The sequence below is a fragment of the Motacilla alba genome, chromosome 1 (assembly GCF_015832195.1).
Source record: "Motacilla alba alba isolate MOTALB_02 chromosome 1, Motacilla_alba_V1.0_pri, whole genome shotgun sequence".
NCBI lineage: Eukaryota > Metazoa > Chordata > Aves > Passeriformes > Motacillidae > Motacilla > Motacilla alba.
In genome coordinates, this window is record NC_052016.1 from 61,478,995 (window position 1) to 61,491,242 (window position 12,248).

At 42.4% G+C, this 12,248-nt stretch overlaps 1 protein-coding gene across 1 annotated transcript in view; it reads right to left on the reverse strand.

Annotated features, from left to right (window-relative positions):
• Positions 1-1,548: 1,548 nt before the first annotated feature.
• FAM124A (family with sequence similarity 124 member A) overlaps positions 1,549-12,248 on the reverse strand; it is a 36,654-nt gene continuing 25,954 nt past the window's right edge. The window contains exons 3-4 of the mRNA XM_038139576.1: positions 11,415-12,154; positions 1,549-2,376 (exon numbers count right to left, since the gene is read on the reverse strand). Of these exons, the coding sequence (XP_037995504.1) occupies positions 1,582-2,376; positions 11,415-12,154 (1,535 nt within the window). The 3' untranslated portion in view covers positions 1,549-1,581. The remainder of the gene's footprint in view (positions 2,377-11,414; positions 12,155-12,248) is intronic.

The window sequence follows — 12,248 nt, forward strand, 5'->3', positions numbered from 1 at the left end:
TCTTAACTGAATAAAACTGGCTGGATGGCCAGGCCCAGAGAGTGGTGGGGGATGGAACTAAATCCGGTTGGTTGCTGGTAACTGGTGGTGTTCCCCAGGGCTCAGCAGTGGTGCTGGCTCTGTTTCACATCTCCATTGATGATTTGGATGAGCGGATTGAGTGCATCCTCAGTAAGTTCACAGATGACACCAGGTTGGGTGGGAGTGTTGATCTGCTGGAGGGCAGGAAGGCTCTCCAGAGGGATTGTGACAGACTGAATTGATGGGCTGAGGACAGTCTTGTGGAGTTCAGTAAGGTGATCCAAGTTCTGGGTCCTGCACTTGGGTCAAAACAATCCCCTGCATTGCAACAGGCTGGGGGAAGAGTGGCTGGAAAAGGACCTGGGGTTGCTGGTCAATAGCCACTGAACATGCTCCAGCATGTGCCCAGGTGGCCAAGAAGGCCAATGGCATCCTGGCCTGGTATCAGGAATAGTGTGGCCAGCGGGACCCCTCTACTTGGCACTGGTGAAAGCTGCACCTTGAATCCTTGTGTTCAGTTGTGGGCCCCTCGGTTCAGGAAGGACATTGAGGGCCTGAAGCATGTCCAGAGAAGGGCAATGGAGCTGGTGAAGGGTTTGGAGCAGAAGTCTGATAAGAAACAGCTGAAGGAACTGGGATTGTTTAGTTTGGAGGATTACCTCACTGATCTCTTCAACTACCAGAAAAGAGGTTGCAGTGAAGTGGGTGTTGTTCTCTTCTGCCATATCTTGAGTGCAACAATGTGAGGAAACAGCCTTAAATTGCACCAGGGAAAGGTCAGATTATATAACAGGGGAAAAAATCACTGAAAGGGTGGTCAGACCTTAATAAATTGGTCAGACCAGAATAAATTGTCCAGGGAGTTGGTGGGGTCAGTGTCGTGAAGTGTTTAAGAGGTGTCAGGCTGTGGCACTTGGGGATATTGTTTAGGGGTGATTATGGTAGTGCTAAGCTGTCACTTGGACTTAGATGATCTTGATGGCCTCTTCCAACCTTGATATTTGTGTGATTCTGCCCCACCTCACGACTGCCAGCTCTCAAAGGTTGGAAGGAAAGTGTTTCCTCACAAGAAATTTATTGTCTGACCCTACTGGGGCTGTGCTGCTGCCTTTAGAACTTGTGAATAGGAAATAAGACCCCTTTCTTTTCCCACCTTTCCTGAGTTACAGAAATTTCTCAGAAAAGTTAAAGCAGTTTGTTTTCACAAATTAGTCTTCATTTTCTGCCAAATTAAAATGGAATAGTATGTGCCTCTTCTGGCATTTCCTTCACCATCAGTCCTGCTGGTCAGAAAACATCCACCTTGTGCTGCTTTGCAAAAGCCTCTGTGCTGATCATACCCTCCAGTACAAAGACACAGGGTGCAATCTCAGACGGCTTTACTGTACCCAGTTTGGGAATGCCACTCTCAGAGGGTTCTGAGTATTTTCTTCACGTATTTCACAAACTTCTGCATCACCTTCTCCTCAGCAAGGAACCTTCTGTAAGCTCAGGGTGGACCCATTGCTGTCATTCACAAATAGAATACGTTTCCTCTGGAAGGTGTAGGTTAGAGAAGCCTCAGATGTAAAATTCTTCTTCATTAACTGGTGAAGCTGGGCAAACACAATCATCCAGAGAACAGGGAGCTGCTCTCAAGGGCTGTTTGTGTTGCTCAGAGAGAGATGCTGACATGAAAGAGCTGGAAGACCATTCTGAAAGAGAAGGCAGTGAACCATCAACTGACTCAAAAGTATTGCACATGGCTGATACAGGCCTTCCACTGGTGGCTGCCTGTTTAGCCCTACTGACAGTTTGTTTCTGTGATGGAAGAGAGTCTTCCAACTCACTGCAAAATCCATTAAGGGCAGAGTATGCAGAAACCACAGACAGGTCTGAGAAGGACAGCTTCATCCCAGTGTCCACATCAGTCTCTTGGGCATCCTCTAGGTCATCAATGTTAAGCTTGGGGCTGCATTTCCATGTTTTTAACCTGGTTGCAGGTGATCCAGTATTCAAAAACTGAAATGGTTCACTGAAATGAAATGTCTCTGATGCTGAAGAAGAGTTCACTGTGGGCAAGCAGAACAGAGACTTGCTTCGTTGAAATGACCAAGAAATGGAAGCACTCCTGGATCTGCGTGTGAAGTCTCCTAGATCACCATGTCTCAAGTCCTGCTGGGAGAAACCAAGATAATGACCAAGGCCATTTGTGTTATGTACCTTTTTCTGACCCATTTCTTGTGGCTGTTCAGAGACAGATCGGTGGCTCTGAGGAAGGAAGGCTGGCAGAGTGGTGAACTGGGAATCTGTTGACACAGAGGGATATGGTTGCTTGTTCTGCTTTGCAGACTTCCTACACCAACTGTGTGCTTGCTGCAGTAAGGAGAGGGAAATAAGATCACATTAATACAGAATTGGCAGGTTTACAACTCTAAGTCTCCATTGCTGAGTTGTTACTGCAAATAATTATGAAGCAGACTTCAGTCAGTATGCTTGCAGCAAATCTTTCATTGCAATAACAAAGACAAACCACCCTGCCAAAATCCCAAATATTTACATAAGGAGCCTCAAAGACAAGAAGAATAAATGGTAGAGAAGCCTTGCCTTGTGGGCTGAATTATGCTAGCTTGAATTTCTCACTTCCTATTGAGTTATTCAGATTCATTCATATTCTGTCTTCCAACATTACTACTTTAGTGGACAGCTTAAGAAAAAAATAAAGAAATGGAAGAAGTATATTATATAATACTAATTTCTCATTTCTTCCTTACTTTTTTTTTGTTTTGTCCTCCTTTAAAACATCAGAAAGCCTTCAGCAAGTTCATTCTGTCTTCTCAATGGAAATTTACTAATTCTTTCGACTCTTTCACATTTTCTTTCTTACCTAGTCAGCTCTATTAACCAGCTTACAATGACATTACAGACAAATGTTCAGTTTGCTTGTAGACACCTAGACTGAAGACCCAAACTCATGGTTATGATCCAAGTCTGGAGGTGAATCCCAGTTACAGGGCAGGATTCAGTTGCCTACCCATCAGATACTCAAGCATTTGAACAGGGAAAGCAGCTGTGACAAATGATGAGCCAACATTCTTCTCAAGAAAGAGCAGGATTGAGGTGGCTTTCCTGTGGAACTGACGTTTGGGTAACTGAACTGTGTTTGAGCAGTCATAAGGCTTTTCACCTTTGCCCTTATTTCAATGAGGCTTTTAGAAATTAGCCTTTTAAAAAGTTTAATTTGAAGTATTCTTTATGGAATTTCTTGCATAATACAAAATGCTTGATCTCTGCTCCAAAAGGGACAGGAGCTAATGGGACAAAGTGCAAGATCATACTCTTGAGAATAAACAATAACCTCAGCCATGGGACTTGTCAGTTGGAAACAGGAGAGGAGAAAGAACTGGGCATCCTAATCTCTTTCTGCTATTAAAGCAACAAGGCTTTGACAACATGGTATTGGGCAGTCTCAAGTGAGTTGGAAAAGCACTGTGGACAACACTGTTATGGCCTCATCTGGAATACTGCACATGATTCCAATCACACCTATGTGAAAAAGAATAAATTTGAACTAAAAATGATGGAGCCACAGAAAAAAATAAAAATATGAACTATCCATTAAAAAACCAGAACCACAAATTAATAGAAGGTTTCTAATAACAACAGAAAGAGAAGAGTCTTCTGGGATGAGTAATGGATAATGACAGAGCCTGGTAATTTTACCAAACAGATGATATGACATGACAGAAAGAGCTGAGACCTGGCAACCAAGGAGGTTCTTTGTACCCAGTCTCTAAAAGAGCTCCATACATTGCTGCTTCTAACATCTTGCTAGTGCACACCACATTGTCTTAGTGACCCAGATCTGTCATAGTCATATTCTGGTTTTTATTGATGTGATTTTATGGGCAAAAAAAGGATTTTCACATCTGCAAAAAATGCTTGGTTCTTTCATGATCTCTTACTAGGGATTATAGAACAGCCAAACCATAGAAGTTCTTTTAGATACTGTAGATGAGTAAATATACATATGCATACTATATATGTGTGTTTGTGTGTGTGTATATGTGTGTGTATATATATATATATCTATATATTTGTAATAAGGTGATATATATATTTGTAATAAGGTGTGTTAATTCATAACCTATTTCTGTGTAATATAGTAAGCAGTTTCCCTTAATGTCATAAAGAATTATATGAATGAAGAAATTGAGGACAAAAGAGTCAAATGTAATGAGCCAGTTGTCCACAAAACATTAGCCAGAAATCATGTTAGACCTCTACAAATAACATTATTTTATTAGAGCAATATGTGAGCCAATTTGTTTAAAAATTACTCTGCAAGATAAAAAGCTTGTCCGTGAAGAAAATACTAGCTGTTTCTTAACTAAAAACATTTTTACATAACCCAGAAATAATCTGACATGTCGAAAGTCCACAAACAGATCACTGCACTCTTTTGATGTGCTTGACCAAGAAAACACTCCTGATTATATTTTGTCAACATTAACAAAAGGTACCTTTTTTTTTTCTCTGCAGTAACTCTGTTATAAGATACACCACATGAACTCAACCACCATGCTCAATGAATCAATCCCCAAAATCATTTTGGGAACAGATCTATCCTTGCACTGCAGAGAGCTCCAAGGCCAGTACCCTACCTTGTGCAGGCCACACCACCTGTCTACCACACACACCTGGCAGGCAGAGCCCACAGACACCATAAATAAGATTGAGCTGTCTAGTTAATACAGCCAGTGGGGTCTGGAGAGCAATTCAGCTTTCCCTGAAAAAATTCTTTTGTGTGGTTGGTTAGCTGAATTGTTTTCTATGTCCTTGGGCTGTACTACAGTGAGAACACACACTGCAGCTGATAACCTACTTTGAGTAAGATGTTAGTTTTAGGGTTTTGCTATTTTAAACCTTTTTTTCCTAGTTCTTTTAATGTTCCTGCAGACAGATAGAGGCACTTCCTTTTACACAAAGTATTTGCTGTTAATTGTGCTCCTGGGTCACAGCTCTTGGCCAAGCCCAGCTGGCCTGGCAGGAGGTAATGGTGGATGCTGAGGAGAAGGGAGCAAGCACAGCCTGCCCCCAGATTGGCTCCCTGCAGGGCAGACCAAGCAACATCACTAATACAGCTTATTTCTGAACAGCTGTTTATAGGAGGAACTGCTCACCTTGATCATTTTTTTCAGATGAGTTAAGATTTAGAAGGCCTATTTTCCAATGCTGCTCTTCGTTATATGGGTGGAAGTGGAAAAAATGGGAAGATATTATTTTAATACTTTAATCTTAAAGCAATGTAACTGAAGGCTTTCTTGGCTGTGGGAACACCAGAGAGTACAAGCAGCAGTGTACTACAGGTAGAAGAGTGTACCACAGGTAGTGTGTCAGAAGCTCCATCCCACGAAATACTAGTGAATAAAGATTAAAGGCTAATCCTGTATTGTAGAGAACTGGATTATGTGGACTAATAAGACTTTTCTATATCTACATTCTCTAACTTGTCAGAGATCACAGAGGGGATTCAATGATTTAGCAAGGATTAAAAGTCAGGCAAAACTAGCTCCTTGTCCTGTGCCTAGGCCAGTGACTGTGCTCCCCTGTGCCACCTTGGGATGGCACACCGAGTCCTACACGCAGCCTGTGCGCTCATGTGACCGCTCCTCTTCAGTTTCTGGAGGAGGCTTCTCTGCCCCCTTAATCCTGCCACTGGCTTTGAAAACAGCTGCATCTTTTCTGAGTTCTTTTCTTTTTCAAGTCCTCATGGTCAGCTTTCTCACGGCTTGCTAACACATTCAGCATCGCCTGTCGCCTGCCTGCTGCCTGGCACAGCCCTGCCTGGTACAGCCACGCTGCCTGCAACTGGCACAAGCGCCAGGGAGATGCCACAGAGGGCATCAGTCATCTGAGAGGACAAAGACACAAGGCAAAGTGACACGTTGATTTTGACTGAAATTCCAAATGCAGGGAGGTAGATTTGTCAGACCTTGCCACAAAGATGTGCAGCAAACCCGGCCACTGACTGAACATATTAGCTCTCTAACAGAACAGATTTTTTCATCTGGCGCTAATCTGCTGCTCATTTATAATCTCTGCACAAATCTTTGTGAAGCCTGGAGGGATTTAGAGTCTTTGTGTTTTACAATGGGCTGCAGAAGAATTTCATGATGACTATCCGGGAATGCCATAAACAACTTGGGGTGAACCTTTCACAAATGCACTTTCAACTTGGGCTGCTGGGACCTAATAGAAAAAAATCCGTGAGTGCTGCTGCAGTCTATTTTAAGTTATCTGCTTTTTAAGAAAGCAGATAGAGATCTCCTTAAGCATTATCTGCATTAAGAACTGCCAGCAAGGCTTTGCTGAGGTCAGGATCCAGCAAGTACAGCAATGACATCACCATCTTGAGCCCAGATTTTGCCTGTCTTGCTCAACAGGAGTGTGATGGTGTTTGTTTAATTGTATTAAAACCTGTGGAACTGATCCAGAGGGAAAAAAATCAACACAAGAAAAAGTGGCAGAGATTAGTCCTCAATATCATCATAATAAATCTTACTTGAAAGGCAAATAGTCAGAAGCACAGCATATCAAAAAGGCAAAATACACAGATTTGATTAAAAACTGAACCTCTTTGAAAAGTGGCTTGTAATGTGTTTACAAAAATAGAAAAGCTGAGTGCTTTGTAATACAAAATATATTCATTCTCAAGAATTTTTTCTGGGTGTGTAGATTTGTAAGAGATCCTAGTATGCCATAGAACTTAACTGGATAAAGTACCTTAGGCTGAAGAAAAACAAGCAAAAATCTTTTATATGAGTTAGGGACTAATTCTCTATGCTCCCCCAAAACCCAGGCATTAGCATTAAGGACAACCAAACACTTATGTCACAAAAAGGAAAGGAAAAAATAGAATACAATATTTTGTAAAACAGGAGGCTAGTATTCGATTTGCAGATTAATCAAATCAGTTCATGGCACATCCCTCGACTGAGTCAATTTTTGCTCTGAAAGTGTGTCTTTTTTACCACTTTCAGAAGAAAATAAATATAATTTTTGTAAAGGTGCCCTGTACACATCCTTGCCTATCAGAAGACATAGAACAGTTTGGGTTGGAAGAGACTTTAAAGATTGTATAGCTACACCCCTGTGCCATGGGCTGGGACACCTTCCACTAGACCAGGTTGCTCAGAGCCCCATCCAGCCTGGCCTGGAACACTGCCAGGGATGGGGCATCCACAGCTTCTCTGGGCAACCTGTGCCAGTGGATGCTTTTTTCGCCTTTTTTCCTCTTTGTGCTCATTTCTGCTCTATCTGCACTATTATGTATAATAATTCAGCAAGCTTGAAGGTCTTTTCTCACCTCCATTTTCCTTCCTGCAGACCAAACTGGTCTCTGCAAAAGTGCCCTTTCTTTGCCCGTTTTTGTCTTTTTACCTTCTCTGACCCTGGTTTAGCTGCCCTCCTTTCCCTTTTCCACTTGTACGTAACTGAGTCCTCTTGTCCCAGCTCCTTGTGTCAGTTATGGCTGCTACCTCTGCTCCTAAAACACATGACACCACTTCTCAACTCAAGATTACAGTTGCCCATACAGATAAGAACATTGGCCGATTAATTCAGCAAATCAGCTAAAAAAAGAATCCCTCTACCTCCTCATAAGCTGTGATCTGTTAACATTTGCAGTGTTATTTCAAGGATGCCTTAAAAAGCAACACTAGGCAGAAAATAGCCACCTCATAAACTGCACAGGGACTCTCTGGCATGTAACACAGCAGCAGGTCTTATGCTCAAGTGCTGAGTCTCTGCCTAGGTAAGATACTAATTTTTCTGGTGTTCACCTTCCTCCTGGGTATGTCTGCATGTTCCATCTCACGCAGAGTGGCTAGGAAATCCTGCCAAAATATTATTTTACTTTCCCTACTCTATCCAGAGATGTTATCATAATTTAAAGAAGCCATCTGTGCATTTTCTCCTCCCTGCTCACTATCCTTGCTTCCCAAACATGCACGGCCAAGCCAGACCAATCAGTTATCAACTTTTCCCGCTTCCCACATTGCATTGCCAGGAGTGCAAGTTGATTAGCACTTCATCCGTCTCTGTGTGGATTACGCCCAGAGGCAGCCAAGAATCTGGACAAGACCTATAAATCCAGCAGTATACTCAGTATACAAATACACGATATATTCTTAGCTACATTATTTACATATTCTTCCCACTGCTCTGCCAAAAGCTCCCCAGAGCTCCTTCTTCTGGGCTTTCTCTGGGGTGAAGCAGTGTGGGTGTCTTGCCATAGGATGCAATGGTGTTCTCAGCCTTGCTCCTGCTCCAGCCAACTGAACCCTTTGCCTCAGCGATTATGTAGCTGCACCCTTGGAGCAATTTGCCAACTTGTAAAAGCTACTGTGACAAAATAATTCTGAAGGGCTTCCCTGCAAATGAAGAAATAGTTTCTTGGCATTAAACAGATTTATCTTACCCATGAATAACTTTGTTGTCTCTTGAACTGACTTTATCTAAGCCCCTTGATAATTGCATTTGCAAAATGGATTAAGAACATGGATCAATCTGGCTGGCAAGTATCCAAGTCCCTGTCAGGACAAGCAAGAGGTCACATCTCGTTAGCTTAAACATGGAAGTATACTCAAACTTCAAACTTTAAACACTGCTTAAGTTTAACAGGGATGTTAATCTACCATTTTTGGTACAATTATACTTTTTAAAAGGTGCAGTACCTGTATAAAGTAAACAAAACCATTCTGATGATTACTAACTATCAACTGATATGGAGACTGAAAAGTACTGAGAGGTCATTGCTTAAGTTTATATAACTGGGAAGAATCAAAGTTATCATCAATGCTGTGGCATGGATAATATTGCTAATAGCAAATCGCTGTGAGAAGTCAAAATGTAGTCTTGTTACTTTCAAAGGTAGATATTATAATTGCTTTGAACTTAGAATTAATTAAATGAATATAAGGAGTTCATGGATCACCAAATCCAATGTTTCCTATAACCCATGCTCCATCATTTCCTATCCCTAACTAACCATCCTGCCTTAAATTCAGGTACTAACTGCTTGCACCGGCAGGCTGTTATGTAGTTAGCTATGAATATGTACTAAAATCCATTTATTGGCAGGTTCTGGTTCTTGTATCAAAACAATAATTGAGTAAACCAGCCTTTTCCTGCTCCTGCTGTTTATCATGGGGTCTGTCTTCAAGTCAGAGCTCCCTTCAGACTTTGGTTGGGCTTAGGTGACCCTACTCTTCCAGTTTCCCTTTGCAGGACTGTCTCTCCATTCTTCTGCATGGGGTGAGAGCCTTTCCCTGACCCTGCACCTTTCTGAGCTCACCCTTCTGGAGTCCAGAGCTGAAGACAGGTGTGGCCCTTGGGACCCTGTGCAACTTCCTGTGCTTCCTATGGCACAGTAACTCTGGTACACACCAGGGACTTCAATTTTCTTTTCATGGTCATGCTGCACTGGTGGCTGTAGGTATCTGAGTAACAGGAAATTTTCCCTTTGATTTAGCCTTAGAGCTCCACTTCTTATTGTACAGACATGCTTAACACCCATATACCAGGACCTAGTTTTCACAACTTTAAAATGGTGTAAGTTAGATCCAAAGTCTCTATTTTCCTTCCACTTTGCACATACTAAACCTCTTTTGCTTCACCAAACTTCCAGAGTGATAAATTCCATTTCTGTAACTTAATTCTCATTTGCCATTTTGTCCTCCTTTTCACAATCATCATCCTCACCAAAAACATAATGAAAATCAATTGTATTTGCAGGCCATACTTAGGCAGGTTTCTGCTCTTCTCTTTTGGATCACATGGCTAAAATCTTATTCTGATTTTCTTTGCTCAGCAAGTCTTACTTTATCTCTGTACTGCCTGACATTTGTTACTTCTGAAAATTTGCTGGGTTTAAACCAAAAGCCCTATTTAGAAGTCCTTTTTTTTTTTTCTTTTTTTTTTTTTGTTGATATCCTTCCCTTCAATTTGCTTGAAACCAGTGTAAGGTCCCATAAACCAAAGTTATATCACACAGCAGAAACCTCCTGAAAAAGAACAGGGAAAAGAGGACATAGGTGAGTGTGGTTGCTGTGTATAAGTTTGGTGATGACATGTCAGATTCAGTTTGCAGCTTATCTCAGGCTAACACAGATATGCCTAAAGTGCAATCAGTAACCCTGACAAATTGGTGCCTGGCTTGCCAGACAGGCAAGGAAGCTGCCCTCCTCAGCCCTTTACAAGTGTTATTCAGCTCTGGCATGGGATTTCTCCGATGGTGGCACCTGCAAAGCAGCATCAAAAGGTTCCACTACCACCTGGATGTGACTCACCAGAGCAGAGATGCCCTGTGTACTTGGAATTTCAGTCCCAGGAACTACAAACCCAGAGGCACTGTGCTACAGAGGGTTGTACACACCTCTTTGCATGCTGGGAGGTCTGTACAGTGCAAGGATGGCACCCACAATGCGTCTTCCACAGAAACAAGACAACTAGGCAAGCCAAATGAATGGAATTCAGTCCAAAAGAATACCCTTTGAAATCTGAACAACAGCATTATAAAGGTGAAGGACTGTGCTCCTTGATTTGAATGTATGCTGCAATAAAAACCTCTGCAGTGCAAGAATGCACATTAACCTGGCTCTGGATTGCTACAGATACCACTCAGCAGGGCAGGAAGCTATTAAGAGTTTGCTGCTTATCCTTTTATCTCCCTTGGATGTGGTGTAGTGAAGCAGAGCATGCTGATATATTGCCCAGATATGGTGCCTACAGATGTCCTAACAAACTCTCAGGATTTGGTCATGAGCACTTGAGATTAGTTCAAAAAGAGAGCCAGTGGGAATATCTCTCTTAGGCTGCTCTTCAGGACGCATTTATTTTCATTCATCACTTCTCTTTTCATCCTGATAATCACTGTGCAAAAGAGAGACGCAATTTGTCACCCAGTGATGCTAGAAAATAATGAGTGCCATTAGGACTTCTGCTTGTCTCCCATAAAAGTCTCATAACTGAGGGCTATTTTAAAACTCCCTGTCACTTCTCTGCCCATACCTCTTATAAAACTACACTCACCAGCTATGATTTCTCCACTTGGGCTCATAATTCCTTCTCTCCTCATTTTTTTAAACAGCTATCTCATCTCACATCACTCCTAGCATAAACTGAGGTTAACCGATATCTGGCAAACATCATTCACTGCTTTTGTGATCACTTACACAACACAGCAAGGGGTTTCAAATTCTTTTTTCAGCAGTACTGTCCTGGCTCTTGCTCCAAGGATAGAGCAAGAAAACCAACCAGCCAACCAACAAAAGGGCAACTGTCAGTGCAGGGTAAGCTTTCCTGCACAAAACCAAGAAATGTGCTTCTATTTCCCTGTGTATTGAGTTTACCTGCAAAAGGATCCTATTTCCATCGTGGTCTTCTGTCTGCCACCTGCCTTCGCTGATGGGGCTGCAAGGGTTGGGCAAGAGAGGCACAAGCTGCCCCACATCTTTCACTCTGAACTCCAGCACGGCTGACTCTGTCCTCACTGGAACTTGTCCCTTTGGGAGTTTTTTTAAAGAAAACTGAATGTCTATTTCCATGTTAGAATAGACAGGAAAAACACAGAAGTCTGCTTTTTTCTGACACATTGGTCTTTTCAGTATTAACTCATACAATTTCAAAATGTCCACAAAGTTCTCATTCCTGCAGTATATGGTGAAGCGGATCATTTCTTTCCCGTAGTGCACTGGGCGAATGGCCCACAGAGGAGTCTCTGGAGCCAAAGTGTAAAAGTCTTGGCTGCATGGCATGTACGGGAGGAACTTCCCATGCATTAGCTCTGTGTGGTGGTAATGCCAAGGTGGCCGCTGAAAAGTTTCATGGAGCTGCAAGATGGGTTCTTCTCCGTACTCCTCCTGCAGGAACAGAATGACAGCAAGGGCTGGCTGAGAAACACCAGCCTTGAGTGGCTTCCTGCGCTTCCTGGGCACTCGTCTTTCTGAGACCCGAAACAGCTGGAGGTCTGGATGGATCCAGGCTAGAAGCTTATCAATGGCCTGCTGAAGAGTCTGGGATTCACCTGGGTCTGTGATAATATGTACACTAACAAGGAATGGGTCTTGTATGCCTTCCACAGAAAGTTCACCTGAAATATTAAAAAAAAAAAAAAAAAGTCCTTTAAGATTTGCAACCAAGTTACAGCACTTAGGAGAGCCTTAAAGGAGAAACAGTCTACATGA